At 50.9% G+C, this 15,750-nt stretch overlaps 2 protein-coding genes across 4 annotated transcripts in view; both read left to right on the forward strand.

Moving 5' to 3' along the window:
• Nucleotides 1-15,750, forward strand: part of LOC144113413 (protein TMEPAI-like) — a 62,236-nt gene that overhangs the window by 8,121 nt on the left and 38,365 nt on the right. The window lies entirely within an intron of this gene.
• Nucleotides 9,483-13,078, forward strand: LOC144113411 (uncharacterized). Its single transcript, XM_077646474.1, has 2 exons — nt 9,483-9,619; nt 10,731-13,078. The coding sequence occupies exons 1-2, from the start codon at nt 9,610-9,612 to the stop codon at nt 13,010-13,012; spliced, it is 2,292 nt and encodes a 763-aa protein (XP_077502600.1). The 5' UTR covers nt 9,483-9,609; the 3' UTR covers nt 13,013-13,078.

Consider the following 15,750-nt stretch of genomic DNA (forward strand, 5'->3'; position numbering starts at 1 on the left):
AAGTCGTCGATTGATCGCAGCTGCCACACTTCGACAACCTGTCGTTTCGCGAACGTAATACTCGCATCGACGGCCTGTTACGACAGCTTGAATGATTTACCTTTCGAATACACCAAGTGCATTGGTGTCTTCGTATGCATCATCTCAGGCAGGTCACCATTCATGCACAGCCTTGTTTATAGCAAGAACATGCGTGACCTTTTTTTTTTAGGTAAAGGTTACCCGCTGATCGGAAGCACTTGACAACTCACAATAACAGCTGCTGCGGTGGCTCAGTCGTTATGGCGCTCGGCTGCTGACCCGAAAGACGCGGTTTCGATCCCGGCAGCGGCGATCGGATGTCGATTGAGGCGAAATTCTAGAGGCCCGTGTACTGCGCTATGTCAGTGCACGTTAAAGAACCCCAGGTGGTCGAAATTTCCGGAGCCCTTCACTACGGCGTCTCTCATAGTCTGAGTGGCTTTGGGACGTTAAACCCTCATAAACCAAACCAGATAACAATGACGTAGATGGTTGAACCCCCTTTCCTGACCGTTACTTCCTCGCTGTTCATTTCGCTCCGCGTAGCCATTCTTCCATGCGTCTCGTGCGCATAATCTTGCATCAGGCATAGCGCACACAATGTTTGCTTTTAGTTTTAATGACTGCTGCAGTGTGCTCAGGGTTGTTCCTCATATTTTACAACGCTATATATATATATATATCTACTGGTCAGCTTCAGCCGACACCAAACGTGTGCGGGCATGTAGCACATTATAGTGCGCACCCCTTTGGGGCGTAAGAGCTTTCAGTCGCATCATTTTCTCGCACGGGCGTCGAAAAATATGTGAATTGTCCTCTCGAGTTTCTTGCCATAAATCTCGTTATTGCCCGTTTAGTTCTTGGGCTAGTCCAGAAGCTTTCTTTAGCAGCGACAACTTGGCGCTTCTGCTGCCGCAAAAAGCAGCCCCCACACGCGCAGGGTTTTTCGTCAGGTTTCAGTCGGGTGTTTACCGAATATATGACAAGCGACACAACGAGTCCTGACCGAATAGAGCTGCTCTGCCGTCCCGTCGAGCCCTCTCATGTGCTGCAGACTTCTCCAAGACTCAGTAGTGACTCGCGGGTGTAGATAACACTCTGCCACGCGGCTTACCCCGCATTCATTGATATCCGTCGGTCCAAGCCGCGAACACCGTGAAGGAGGAACCGAAGCAGCTGCGAGTAGGACCTGCTCGTCGCGTCAGTTTGACGGGTTGTGCTTAATGCAGGCTTAACGACGTCTTGTTCAGACGACCTGCCTTTGCGTGCAGGGTATCTTCGGGCATCGGAGAATTGAAGGCCACATTGATGCAAGACGCCGCATCGTTCGCCTCCAAGTAATGAACAGGTGCAGCGTGGGTGCCGCGAGGAGGAACTGCTGGTTAAACGAAGACCTCCCTGCGGCCTTGAATATAACATCGTGCACTGTCTGGCCATATTACGCTGCAGGGCGAGTAACCGGGGTCCGTGGGTTGACGTGGTGGCCCCTGAACACTTGGTGCGCGTTGAAGTGCCGTCGTGGTCTGCGCTGCTCGATATACTGGTAAAATTCCGGTAACGTTAGGAATCTGTCGCCGGTCTATTCTAATTCCATTATTTCCGTTCTTTGCCGTTTTGTGGAGCGCTGCCGCTCTGCCGTGGTCGCCGTTATCGGCCCGGCGGACGGACGGTGGGAATGGATAGTTTAGTAGCCGCGTGGTAAGGGTCCTTGCGCAGTACTGCCATCGGTCGAGCAGTGTATGGGGGAAAGAAGCACGGCAGGGGAAGAGGTTGCCAGTTCGTCGTGTACATGAGACGCGGGGTGACCTTTGTGACCGATTGGAGAGGCCGGTATTTCCTAGCGAGTCCGTGTTCACCGGCACGAAAATAAACCAGCTTTAAAGAGCGGTCGGGCCTGCCTGTAGCGACACCGAGGTGTATACATGTTTGACGACATGCTTTGCCGATAGTGCGCCGCTGATAGTACACTGTGTAAACATTGTGGGGGCTGCATTGTGCGAGTCGCATGTGCGCAGTCTGCCCGCCGCAGTCAGAGTCGTGCGCGCCATCTGCGGAGCTCCAAGGTCGCGGGTCCAACCGCGGCTGCATGCATTTCCGTGAAGCCGACGTGCTAAAGCGCCCGCCTGCGCAGATAATTCCGTGCTCACGCTGTGTGTGACCCGAGGTGGCTAAAATTAATCCGTATTAATCATCCTTCGCGTGTGCTTCACGTTGGCCATGAGGCAATTGCCTCTGGCACCAACACTGAGACTCGCTATGTCTCTGGGCGTTCCATACGGTGCGCTTTGCCGATCTGGCGTTGCTATCGATTTCTGCGGGTCCGTCTGATGCGGGCAGCGTCGAGGGATCTTGCTGAGAGATGCAGTTGTTTTGCGATGACGCGCGCTGTCCGGCGTTCTTGCCACTAAAATGCTTCTAGCAGCTGCGCGTAGGCCTTTATTAAAAACAAAAGAAAAAGAATTCATTTGGGACGCACCGATAGCGAAGGTACCTCCATCGCCTGAGCGCTATGTCAAAGTCGGCGCCATTTAACTTGCAGGGTTCGTGGAACTTCAACAGTGCGGTTCGTGCATTTTTATTGCACAGTACCATAAGAAAGAAGCGTCTAAACAATTGTCAGTTTGTTGATTGCCTATTAACAAGTCATCAAGATGGTTAGGCGCCCTTGTCGAGGTCCCTAAGAGAGCAGTCGCGTACAGCGCCTTGTGAATGTGACTCCCTTGGCAGTGCGTTACAACAAACGGTCATTGTTATGTCAAACACTAGCTTCATCGTCAACTTGCATCCGAAACGAAGTTATCAGTGCAAGCCATTTTCTCCGCGGACGTCCATGGGCGCCACAATGCATCGAACGCAGGACAACGCGTGCAGATGTCGTGCTGTGAATCTTGAGCGAAGCTTTAGGATAACGCGGAGACTGTAATCATCTGCGGACACCGGCGCCGTGCCGTTATTAATGCGGAGCCTGTAGGCAACAGTGTGCAACTTTCAGCGTAGTCTAGTTACATAGGAGACGCGTTACTTGAGCCGCGTAATGGCGGCGCCATTAGCAGAAGACACCTATAAGCGGCATTGGGAGCGAAGCTCTCCCACGCGATCAGCGCCCGTGTCGCTAAGCTCTTTCGCAGCGCGCTGTGTGCGACGAGATCGGATTCCGAGACCCCCGAGGATAATGACGGGGCTTTGCAAGCGACGCGCACAGTGCGGGGGAGGGACTGAGGGAGTGGTCGTACGCCGCGCTCGGGCCGCCAGAGAGACAAAAAAGGGTTTTGCATCATCGCGTTCACTCTATTTGCAGCGGCGCGTTCTTTTGTGCCCTTCTCGCTGGAAGGCGCTACAACGCTAGCGCTGACACGACCCCGTGACGTAACGCCCTCCTCTGTCTCGGCAGCCGGCGAATCTTGCCCGTCTCGACTGCGTCTGCCGGCGGGCGCTGGTCTTGCATCAGGATTGTTTAACGCGGCGCGTCGTCTGCTCGAGCCACGGCAGTGCTGCGCTCCCCTTGAGGAGTGCTCCGTCTGCAGCCGCGCTCGCCCGTCAGCGCGGGACGTGTGCTGCTGCTGTGACGGAAGGAATGGCCGCCATTGTGACGCCTCGGAGCTGAGCAGCGCCGCTTTGCTCACGGGGGCGCGATGGCGCAGGTAGTGCCTTAGTGCGCTGTAATTTTGTTTTCAGGCGTACAAATAACCGGTATCGATTACCACTGAGAGCGCAAAACCCGCAGCGAAGCGTCTTGTGCTTTCTGTATGCGCTGTCAGCGTCAGATGAACAAGACAGTTGAAACGGAAGCAAGTGAACCAGAAAAGGGACTGATTATTAGTGCACTTGATTTCAATGGCGCGAAGACAGCTGCATAGAAGTTATTGGATCTTACCTATTTCTTGCCGTTATTCTATTCGCGTTTCATTTGACGTTTGGTAGTGCGCGAATTGCTGGCCGCAGTCGCAACCACCAGACCTGCCGGGCCTTTCTTGTCTGCGAGGATGGGCTGCTCGTGGACGTAAGGTTGTGGGTATAATTTCCGTGATACATTTCGGTTCAAAGGGTTTATGCCTTAGGCTTCCTCGGGGCTGAAGACAGAAAAAATAAATGACCACTGTTAATATTTCACGAGATCTAGTTAATCTTTGTGTGAGAATTGTAACAGCTGGCGTAGAACGCATTTCTGTTTGTCGCTCGACGGGTTCGAAATTAACCCGCACGCCTCTCATAGCCCACGTGCAGCTTTAACAAGGACACAGTTGTGCAGATGCTAGGGGCACCTTTCCAGGTGTAGGAAACTGTGCTCGTTTATTTGGCGTCACCATGTCTACGAGTGAAATGAGGACACGTAAAAGCAACTTCGTCTCGTGAAAATGAGCTGACAGGGGTTGAAATTATATCAACTTTCGTAATTAAGCGGTCTCCATTCATTCTTGACTGACCTGTGTATCACCTGCGCCTTCAAACCTGACGTCTGCGACAGGAAAAAAAAAAAAAAAACTCTTGTAACGAAATTATGTTGCCACAGGAAAGAGCAGTCTGGTGAGGGAATTCCTGTTGTAGATTTTATGCCCTTCAACGACAGTTCAATTGACCGTCAGTTGAACTGAACAGCAGTCAGCGGTGTTACACGACAGCGCCAGCTGCCTTTCAGACCTCAACGGCCGTGGTCAGTTCGACTCAGGAGGGGGGCCGCAGTTGAGCCGGCCAACTGACAGGACGGCGGTCGAGCCGGCGGCATTTCCCACTGCCATGTGTTCTCAAATCACGCGAAAGGTTTCTGTCCTGGCTATTATAAGTCCCAATCTACAAATTTCACCAATCGACTGGGTGTGAATGCGCAAACCCGCGAAGCGCCATAAAAACAGCGGCTAAGTGGTGAAGCCAGACGTGCCTGTACTGGAGTGCCTTGGCTCTGTGTTTTGTTCCGTTGTGGCGTACTGAAAGCACAATACTTGCAAAGACATTGTAGTTCAAAAAAATAAATAAACCATGGAATCAATGTCTGAAGTTAAAAATAACCCAGAGGGTGAACTGAGTTTCGCAGGAAGTGCCGTGTAATTGCAGACGACTGCCGTTCAGTTCAGCGTCATTCGGAAAGCTGAACTTGCGTCTAACTGCCCGTGTAACCGGGGTGTTAGATATGCCAGCGCTGAACTATACGTAGGGGTCGAGCTGCGACACTTCTGCTCAGGCGTGAGCAAAAGTACGGCAGCGGTTCTGCAAGCAATGTTTGTCCAGCCTTCCGAAATTAAGCCTCTTCCAGCAGTTGAAGGAACCTCAAGGTTTTGCCACAACTCATTCTGCAGCGCAACTCGCTCGCAACTCTGCGGTGCGCGACGTGCAGTTCCTCTTGGGGGCACATCCCCTTTCGCCGTGACGTAAGCGCTGAGGTCTTGTTTTCCCCTGCATCTCCGACTTTCCCTGTATGCCGCGAGACACGCCGACTTCCTCGGAGGCTTTTTGCAGCGCATTCCTCCTGCTGGCGTCTTCGCAACAAAACAGCCGGTCCGCTTCGATGTGTCGAAGCTCGAGGTGTGCCGGCGGCTGTCTCTCTCTCTTCCGTGCCCTTCTACACAGCTGCGCACCTCCTCCTTGACGGCAGGCGGAGGGAAGAGGTCTAGGACAGAGGGCGCCAGTTGTATTGGGGCCGGTTAAGGTTGCGTTTTTTTTTTTGTTTTTGACAAACGCGACTTACTTGCCTCGGCTTCTGACTTTTGAATGACATTGCCGCACGTTTCGGGGCCCTGCGACGTTTGAAGATCACTCTGGATACTCTGCGGGTGTTGCCTGTGGGACCGGATCTCATGGGTCGTCCTTTTCCTTCCGGCGTGTAAAGTGACCGTACATGCACTGTCGGCTGCAGAAGTGGCGGGTAGCACTCGAGGTTGCATGGCTCGGTGCTCTTTTGGCGCATGTTGGCGCTCACGCCAAGCTTGAGCGCCACGAATCGAAACGAGTGAAATGAACATGCCTTTGGATGAAGCGTCAACCTCCCCGTCTATACCTGGGCAGTAGGCGCTGCTGCAAAGTGCCGCGGCAGTGAACTCTAAGCGAAGCGCTAGTGTTAAACACTACAACCACTTTCGCCGCCGACAGCACGCGTTTTTTTTTTTTTTTCTCCGCGAACAGCGCAAAATTAAACGTTGGAGCGGAACTCGGCGACAGTGCATTAGGTGGCAATAAGGGGCCACGGCGCATTCAGCTTGCGCCCGTGTAGATGGCCTAAATTCTCAGATCACATCCGCTGCCCGCGCCTTGTTGTAGAGGGCTTTGGCTATATATCTCACGCACGCAAGGGGAGTTTCGGGGTGGAGAACGCGCGTGCTCGGACCGAGGCTGGGCTACGCGCACGTGCTCGGCACGCTGTTTTCTTTCGCGCTCCAGGCTGCTGCGTACGTGCTCGCTAACACGACAGACTAAAGCGTTGAGAATTCACAGTCCGTGCTTCTGCGGCAAGTACCTCTACATAGGAGGAAAAGGGGGGGGGGGGAGAGGGGAGAAGGTAAGGTATAGGCTCAGGTTAACCGGGAAAGCGCTCCCATTGGCCACCCGGTCGGAAGAATGCGCCACAATAGCGTGATGCAACTTCCGGGGTCGAATAAGATTTATCGGCCTTCGCTGAATGACGGCAGTAAGCTTCCGACCTCGTTCCTGCCAGCATATGTCGCCTTGGCGAGGCGGCGGGTGCTTGCTGTGGGCTCACGGCAGCTTTGGCGGTGGACTCCTTGGAGCGCGTGCTTCGTGCAGGTATTTTAAGAAATAATCTGTTGTTCCATAATAGAGTGTATTCCTCGCCGCGGTATATAGACGTCAGGAAGTCTGCAGTTAGACGTTGATTCGTGCAATTGGTTAAGTCTGCCTCGATCATAATATGTTTGCATGTATAAGGTCCATCTGTGGTCGAAAACTTGTGCCGGAGAGAATTGCAGTAGTTGCGATAACGTCCGTATCGATTTAAAAAAAAGGCCCTCCCTGTTCATAGGAGTCGGATGTTTCACCTTCGGGGCTGTAACTTATTCGCGAGCCTGTTCTCTCTGTGGTGCGGCTTTCACGCGGCCAGAGCGATGTGTGCGCTGGCTTTCTAGTGGAAAGCTTTGTTTGTTAACGAACGCGGGGCTGCTATCAAAAGCTGGCGGGGATTTGTAGGCAAAACAAGCGGGCGCCCACGCTGACCGTAGCGTGGGCCGCTATTTATACCATCAATTTTCCTGCGCTTCGCCGGCGATCCGCACCTGCCTCGTTTCCACGCCTGGAAACCTTAAACACGCCAGGGAGTGCTTCGACTCGCGGGGCTTCTTGGTGTTGTGGTGTCGGCGTTTCGCTCCACGCGGTATGTGGAACCGGGGTGTGTGACGTCCCCTGCGGTACTATACAACGCACGCAAAACCGAAGCTTTTCTTATTTTCGACTCCCAGTATGACGAAGGTTTAGTTATTATTTCCCGCCGTTTTCTGTGCTGCACGAAAAAAAAAAAGCGAGCACTCTTGCCATTCGTTACGCGCTACCAAGAGTCCGTGAGCAAATGTGCACTTATGGGGCCAGCAGAAAATGGAAGAACGTTTAATTTCCGAAGATGTGCAAGTTATTCGGTCGTGATGGTATTTTAGGCCGATGGCTGTCGTATTCGCTTGTTTTGTTCAGCGTGTGCATACCGGGAGGGACAGACGACGCAAAAGCGGCATATTCAAGTGGCAGCCCTGTCCTGCCTTGGCCCTTGTTTGGTAGAACCGGTATGCCGAGCGCTAAGTACGGTTTTTTCTTCAGCGCCAGACGCATATGCAGTGAACCGGATGCATAAAAAGTATTTCTTCTGTCTCCCTAATGCGAGACAGGGGCCGACAGGTCAGCTTTTCTTCAGCGGGCAACGTATACTGGGAGCCATATAAGGGTCCCGTTGTTAAAGCAAGCGTGTGCATCCCCGACAATGTGCGCCACAAATCCGAAACGTTACGTTACCCGCCTCGGTGGCTCAGTGGTTAGGGCGCTCGACTACTGATCCGGAGTTCCCGGGTTCGAACCCGACCGCGGCGGCTGCGTTTTTATGGAGGAAAAACGCTAAGGCGCCCGTGTGCTGTGCGATGTCAGTGCACGTTAAAGATCCCCAGGTGGTCGAAATTATTCCGGAGCCCTCCACTACGGCACCTCCTTCTTCCTCTCTTCTTTCCCTCCCTTCCTTATCCCTTCCCTTACGGCGCGGTTCAGGTGTCCAACGATATATGAGACAGATACTGCGCCATTTCCTTTCCCCCAAAACCAATTATTATTATTATTATTATTATTATTATTATTACGTTACGTAACGCGGCCACAGCTCTTCTCGTTCTGCGCCGCCACCCACCGCTGTCGCAACTCACGCGCACCAGGAGGAGCCGCTACAGGCATTACGTTAATTGCAGTCTGAATCTCTGGCTCGCACATTCCGTGGTTTGGGGACGAACTGCAGGACGGCTTCCCTGCGCAGAGCGACTCGCCGCGGACGGCAGTGCGCCTGCGCGTACAGTATTGTGCCTGGGCAGACATGGCTTCACGAGAGAGAGCCGTATTCCTTGTTAGCGCTACACTGGCCCACTCGGGGAGAAACTCCATTGGGGGGGGGGGGGGGGGGGGGCAGGGCAGGCTGCCTTGAATATTACTCTTGTGGCGGAAATGCGGGCAATAATAATAATTGGTTTTGGGGGGAAAGGAAATGGCGCAGTATCTGTCTCATATATCGTTGGACACCTGAACAGCGCCGTAAGGGAAGGGATAAAGGAGGGAGTGAAAGGAGAAAGGAAGGAAGAGGTGCCGTAGTGGAGGGCTCCGGAATAATTTCGACCACCTGGGGATCTTTAACGTGCACTGACACATCGCACAGCACACGGGCTCCTTAGCGTCTTTCCTCCATGAAAACGCAGCCGCCGCGGCCGGGTTCGAACCCGGGAACTCCGGCTCAGTAGTCGAGCGCCCTAACCACTGAGCCACCGCGGCGAGTGAAATGCGGGCAAGATTTTCACACTCAAACTACCGTTGAAGTCTCGTAGCTGATTACAGAGATCAACTCGCAGGCAGTCTTTTTCTTACCATGAATGGACATGTGGCCTCAAACAATAGTTGCTTCGCGCTGTCATTTACACTGGCGCGAAGCACAGGTGAGGCCGTAAGTACACCGGGGGCATGCTGTGGACTTGTAAGCCTGTTTACAGCGTTCCCTGATGAGAATTAATGATATGGCTTGTGCAGGCTGCATGGTATAGCGTTCGCTGATGCAGTTTCTTGTGGACGCGCGGTGTTTCCCGGTTTCTGCTGGAACAGGCGTGATTTAAGTCGCAGGGGTGGAAGTGCTGCGCCAATTGCGCCATTCTTTGCCAATTTGATCTCCTGCGCCAAGCTGCGCCTAAACGGCAATTTACTCCCACTGCAAGTATACAGAGCCAAATTTAGCCGAGTGTTAATGTCGGCTGGGCAACACTGGGTGCTCGCTACGAAACGGACGCAACCGCATTGGCATCGACAGTTGGGTTCGCTCGGTTCCATGGAGGGAGGAAAATTTTTCCTCTAAGCTCAGTTCGCTGGTGTCCCTGCACGTGGCGGCCGGCACGGCAGTCACGAGAGGCTTGCACAAGCATGAGTAAAAGTAAGTACTTTTAACTATTATCTGGTAATATAGTTTGAGTGTGGGCGGTATTGTGAACTTACCTCACTTAGCAAGCTGTATTTATTGTGCGGACAACGAGACGTTCACTCGCATCATTTGTGCGCTTTTTTCAGTAATTTAGAACTCCAGAAAGAGATGCGGAGATTTCGCGATCCCCGCGGGATGGTATGATGCCGCGTTCGCAGCTCTAAGCAATAAGCGCGCAACGATACAATCGCAGAGCCAGCAGTCCGGAGCCAGTGGAAATAAACGGCGTCCTGGCGATAGGCCCGGCTGACTAGCGGCAAACCGAACTACCAGAGGTTCGGTTGTTTTGGATTCCGGACACCTTGTATTGGAACGCAACCGCCAGCGCGAGTGGGCTGGGTAAACAGCGCGCGAATAGAATTTTCTTTACCGGAACTAATTTAACAAACGAATTACGAACTTCTTACACGTGGAGCTGCTAAGGGATGGGCACCGGGCTTACTACCCGTCGTGCTCGCATTTAGCACGCAGCAGTGATGACATTGCTTTGGCTTGGCCTGGCCAGCTGCGTGGTTACATCTTCACAGCGGCGCGGCCGGCGACCCCACGCTGCTCTCACCTTTCACAGCCGCACACGGCAAAGCGTTCGCTCCGATCTTCCACTGCGTGCACCCGCGTGCACTCTGTTGCATTTTTTTCATATATGCTTGTGTAATAAATTCCGGGTGCGCATTTTCGCGAGGGCGCAAATTATGCGAGTGAATAGGGTAAGTTAGGCCCCTCCTTGGTCCTGACACAGTATATTCGAGATTCTGCTGCACTCTTTTGGTGGTTTGGTTGTGGCTATTAAAAAGTTATGCAGAACTGAAAGGCTTTAAAGTTTACCAAGCAAGTCCTGTCGCTCGAATTCTCGGCGCAGTGTTATGTGACAATCGGGCGAACAGTGCAGGTCCTTTTTCTTTATAGTTCTCACTGGAATAATGCAATTAAGTGGATTGAGTGGGACAAATTTTGGTATCAAACCTATTTGTATACTTGTTTCTGTGGTGAGCGAACTGACACTTGTTGCTGGTTTTGTTTGAAGACAGTTTTTGATTCGTGGCTTTTTTTTTCTTTTGTCTAGAGCGGTGCACTAAGCTAAACACCGATGTGTTAAGGAAAAAGGACTCCAATGGAGATTTAATATCACTCTGGTGTCGACCAACTTCTAAGGACAGCGATGCCTTTTGTACGCTTTGCTGCACCACTGTGCATTGCGGGCAACATGGCACTGCAGCGGTATACCGCCATGCGAGCTCTCAGAAGCACATCGCACAAGCGAAAAGAAATCGCAATGCAGAAGGTGTTCTTAAGAAGAGTTCAAAGGTTCAAAGCACTCTGGACCAACACAGTGCGACTGCAACGTCACTTCAAGAAAAGGTCACAAGAGCAGAAACTCTTTTTGCCCTCTCCGTGGTAGCAAACAACATCCCCTACACATATGGAGACGCAGCAACAGCGACATACCGTCACATGTTTCCGGATTCAGAAACAGCGAAAGGCTTCCAGTGTGGACGCAAGAAACTTTCGTACATTATTTCTGATGGCCTGGGGCCATATTTCAAGGCAAAAGTAATCCAAGAGCTTGACATGCCCGACACATTCTATACCATCATGATTGATGAGTCCCCAATCCCTGAGGCCAAGGTGCAGCAGCTGGACGTGCTTGTCCGCTACTACTCTACCAGCACTGAGAATGTTGTGGTGGAGCATCTCCAGTCCTTCCATTTGGGCCATGCGACCGCTGATCAGCTGTTTTCCTGCATTGAGGATGCCCTCAGTGACGTTCGCAAGAAGAACATGGTATGTTTTTACAGTGATGGCCCTAACGTAATGAAAAGCCTTAAGCGAAGGCTAAAGAAGGAAGTGAGCCCAGACATGGTTGACATCGGTGAATGCGGCCTCCACAAAGTTCACAACGCTTTTGCTGCTGGGCTGGATATGTTCTGTGCAGAAGTGGAGTCTCTTGCAACTGATGTCCACTACTACTTCAAGTTTGCCACAAGGCACGCGGACATGAAGGAGCTGCTGAGTGATGTAGGACTGCCCCAACTAGAGTTTTTGCGGCACGTTAACAGCAGATGGCTGACACTGCTTCCTAGTGTCGAGCGGATACTAAAGTCATTTGATGCCCTCAAGGCATTCTTCTCCAAATCTGGACAGCCAAGGTGCTCATCTATGAGGCACGGTCGTCTGTCATCTGCGTTTTGTGACAAAACACTGCGAGCAAAGTTATTTTTCCTTCAAAACGCTGCTCAGATATTTGACAGATTTAAAACGCTCTTCCAAAGCAAGGACCCTCTCCTGCATGTTTTCTATGATGAGATGTTGGTTCTCGTGAAACAGGTCCTTGGGAGGTTTCTGCGCCAAGAGTCATTTGCAGGTGCTACCGGCTCACAACTGAAAGAACTTGATGTAGAGTCCTCTGAAAATTGGAAGGCAAAACCTGAAATTGGCCTCGACACGGAGCAGTCAATGAAACTGTGGAATCCTACTGAGAAGAAGGCATTTTACATCAAGGCAAGAGCCTTTTACATAGCTTGTGCAAAGTACCTGATCACGAGGCTGCCACTGGACAACAAGCTGTTGTTTCATTTAAGGTTTTTAAACCCAGACACAAAAGGGAATTCTTTCACATCGTCACTGCGCTATGTGGCTAACGCACTGCCTCAGGTCATTCCACCCTGCGATGTGTCATCCCTCACTGATGAGTGGAATTCGCTTATGTGCGAAACCAGTGACTGGGAACTGTCTCCTAATGTGGTCACCCATTGGTCAAGTGTGTTTGCATTACAGACACCTGCTGGTCAGGCTAAGTATCCAAGGATTACTAAGCTTGTCAAAGCAGCCCTTTCATTACCTCACGGAAATGCCGATTGTGAACGAGGATTTAGTGAGAACAAACAAGCACTCCACCATCGAAGTACTTTGTCCATAACAAGCATTTCCAGCCTTCGTCAAACCAAGGCGTTCATGAAGCGGTACAGTGGAGATGCTACAAAGGTGTCTTTGACCAGGGACATTCTCAGGAATGTCGAAAAGTCTTACAAGGTGTACCGGGAGCGAATCGAAGAAGAAAAGACAGCAACGTCCCAGAAGCGAAAGCATGAGGAGGAGGAGCCAACAGAAGTATGTGAGCGAAAGAAGCTGATGGACGAGAAGTCTAGCCTCCAGCAGCGACTGTCATCTCTCAAAGCTCTACTTGCAAGTGCACAAGAGCTTATAAGCAAAGGTGTGGCTGACAGGGACATGGACAAGGTAGAGAGTGGCAATATTTTGCTGTGTGATGTGAACTCTAAACTGCCTTCTGTGATAGAACGAATCAAAACGGTTGACTCAGCTCTTCAGTCTATGAAGGCCAACTGAATCTTCATGTGATGTTTTTGTGCAAACCCCATTACAGAGATCTCTTCATGTTCCTAATGTTAATTGGCAAGGTCATTGCCTTTTATATGGCAGTAGCTAGTTCTAGTCCACTTTGCTTCTCCAGTCTATGAAGGCCAACTGAATCTTCGTTATGTGATGTTTTTGTGCAAACCGATTACAGAGCTCTTTTCATGTTTCTAATGTTAATCGGCAAGGTCTTTGCATTTTATATGGCAGTAGCTAGTTCTAGTCCACTTTGCTTCTAGTCATTATATTTGCTGCAAGCCAGTTACCACCTTTGATGCAATTTTTACTTGCTTTCTCTTATACATTCAGTAGTAAACTATTCTGAAATAGTTAACCTTAATTGTCACAGCTAATTATTGTCATTGTCATATATGGGGTGGTTTTGCACTGAAGTGCTCTGGGTTTGTTGACACAAATAAAACTGTCGCCATTATGTTGTTGTTTTCTCTTTTTCTGAACTGAAATTAATAACATCTAATGTACTGCTGCTACTGTTTGTTGTAGCTGCCACATGTCTATTTTTTTTCATGAACTGTAGCAAATATCTTTAGAACAATTGCAGTGCTTTTCATGAATTCTGGCCTGTGGGATCCGTGATCAATATTTATGCAATTTTTGGTCCAGTTGCAAACAAAATTGCTCTCAGTCGCATTTAAATGTCGCCATTCTGCTCCAAAGTGCTCCAAAATAGCCTAATAATTGCTCCAAACTTGCTCCAAAATGGGACTTTTGCTGCTCCAAAGCTGCTCCAAAATAAGACTTTTGCTGCTCCCATGCCTGCTCCAAAAAGTTGGAGCCTGCTTCCACCCCTGAAGTCGCAACGGAGTAGAGCGCTCCGTTTACTCACGTCCGCACCTGTACGTGCAGGACACGCCGTTTACCGACGCCGTCTTGGTGCGAATGTAAGCGTCAGTTTCCGGTCACAGTATACGAAAGCGTCGTCAGCGCCCTTGCAAAACATGCCCCGTGTTGTTCGCGGCGTGCTTCATAACATAGAACGGAGTCTAGATCGTAGAAAAAACATGGCTTAGGGTCGGTTAATTCTGCCGGACGATGCCCAGATGAGAATGTTTACTTTGTACAGTCTGTGCACCTATACGGTACTGAGCAGTGGAGCTGGTTGCCTCAAGCTGCAGAGAGCTGTATACAGAGTGCAAAGCCGTCGGCACTGTGACGCACGCGACGACCAACTCGAGTACGGAGAACATGTGCGTGCAAAGCAAGCGACAAACGTCAGCGTCGCAACGCCGTATCTCACGTAAAAAAAAAAATGTCCGCAATTTCTTGCATTTTCTGCAGACAATCATTTCAAAGCTAATTTCCCAGGGTGCGGCCAAGATATATAGCGTTTCCGCACACTCGTCGACATTGGAGGTAAGCCTTCTGTATTCTGTACTCGTGCTTTGGCACATTTGGTTTGAGCTGCCACTTTGAGGTTCCACGCATTAGGGCGAGCGCTCATCCAATTCGCGATCTAGCGCGCTTTTGAGGGCTTCCTTTCCGTGTGTCGACGGCGTCACTTCAAAAGTGCGTGGCTTCGCCCAGCGTTTGACGGACAAATAATGGTTAGAGCGGGCATGGTAGTTAAGTTATAATCTGCCTCGGAAAGCCACTGACAGTATGTAGCGTGATTACGCAGCCGATTATAGTTCAAGGAAAGGACAGCTACAATGGAAGGTCGTTCTGCTACTCCAAGGAAAGCAAGGCTCCGGTCACCCTCCGAAGCAATTCGTTGCACCGGGTGCAAACCTTTCGAGGAAAAACCGAAAAATTTTGTTTGCTGTTTCAAAACTCGCGCAGCGCTTGCATCCTTCCTGTCTCACGGCTTGCATGTCCCAACCTTTTTCGGGTACTTAAGGAAAGGGGTTTTCGAAGTACACCAAAGAGGAACACTTGTGTGGTGATGTTCCTTTCGAAGAGTAGCTATAGGCTTGCGGCCTCTATAGACCCTCCTAGAGCTCAGTTTTGTATTTTTGCCCCCTTTTTAATGCGAGAGCATCACTAGTCCCATTACGAGAAAAGACTGCTTTTGTGTGTGTGTGTGTGTGTGTGTGTGTGTGTGTGTGTGTGTGTGTGTGTGTGTGTGTGTGTGTGTGTGTGTGTGTGTGCGTGTGTGTGCGTGTGTGTGTGTGTGCGTGTGTGTGTGTGTGTGTGTGTGTGTGTGTGTGTGTGTGTGTGCGCGTTCGTGTGTGCGCGTGTGTGTGTGCGATAGAGAGAGAAAGAAAGAAAGGGAGCCGGTTAGTCAATCTTCATCAGATAAAAAAAAAAAGTAGGGGAAGGGGAGAAGGGACCTCGGACGAAAAGCTACCAAACTCTCCCTTATTCCTTGTGCTTACACTTGCGCACAACGCGCGGTCAGACACGAGACTGCGCTCTCACAGTCTAGAGCGAAGCATAGTCTTCTACAGCGGCTGTCACCGCACCCGCCCTTAAATCCGCGCTTGATGACAGTATGAACAGTTCTACTGCTTTGTCATAATGTTCAACCCCTTTCGCTTTCGACTAGATCAAGTGCCTTCCGCCCTTTTCAAGCGCATCCCCGGTGACCGGGATATAACTGAGAAGTATGCTTGTATTTTATCGTCTCTTGCGGCTTCTAGCTTTATTTTTGCCATGTCTTTGATAACGTGATTCAACCGACTTGTGAGTGGGCTCACCGGTCATCAAAGGAGTGTGTGTTTGAAGTGTTCCTAAGCTCACCGGGACGGGCT

This window comes from Amblyomma americanum, chromosome 1, assembly GCF_052857255.1.
Source record: "Amblyomma americanum isolate KBUSLIRL-KWMA chromosome 1, ASM5285725v1, whole genome shotgun sequence".
Lineage (NCBI taxonomy): Eukaryota > Metazoa > Arthropoda > Arachnida > Ixodida > Ixodidae > Amblyomma > Amblyomma americanum.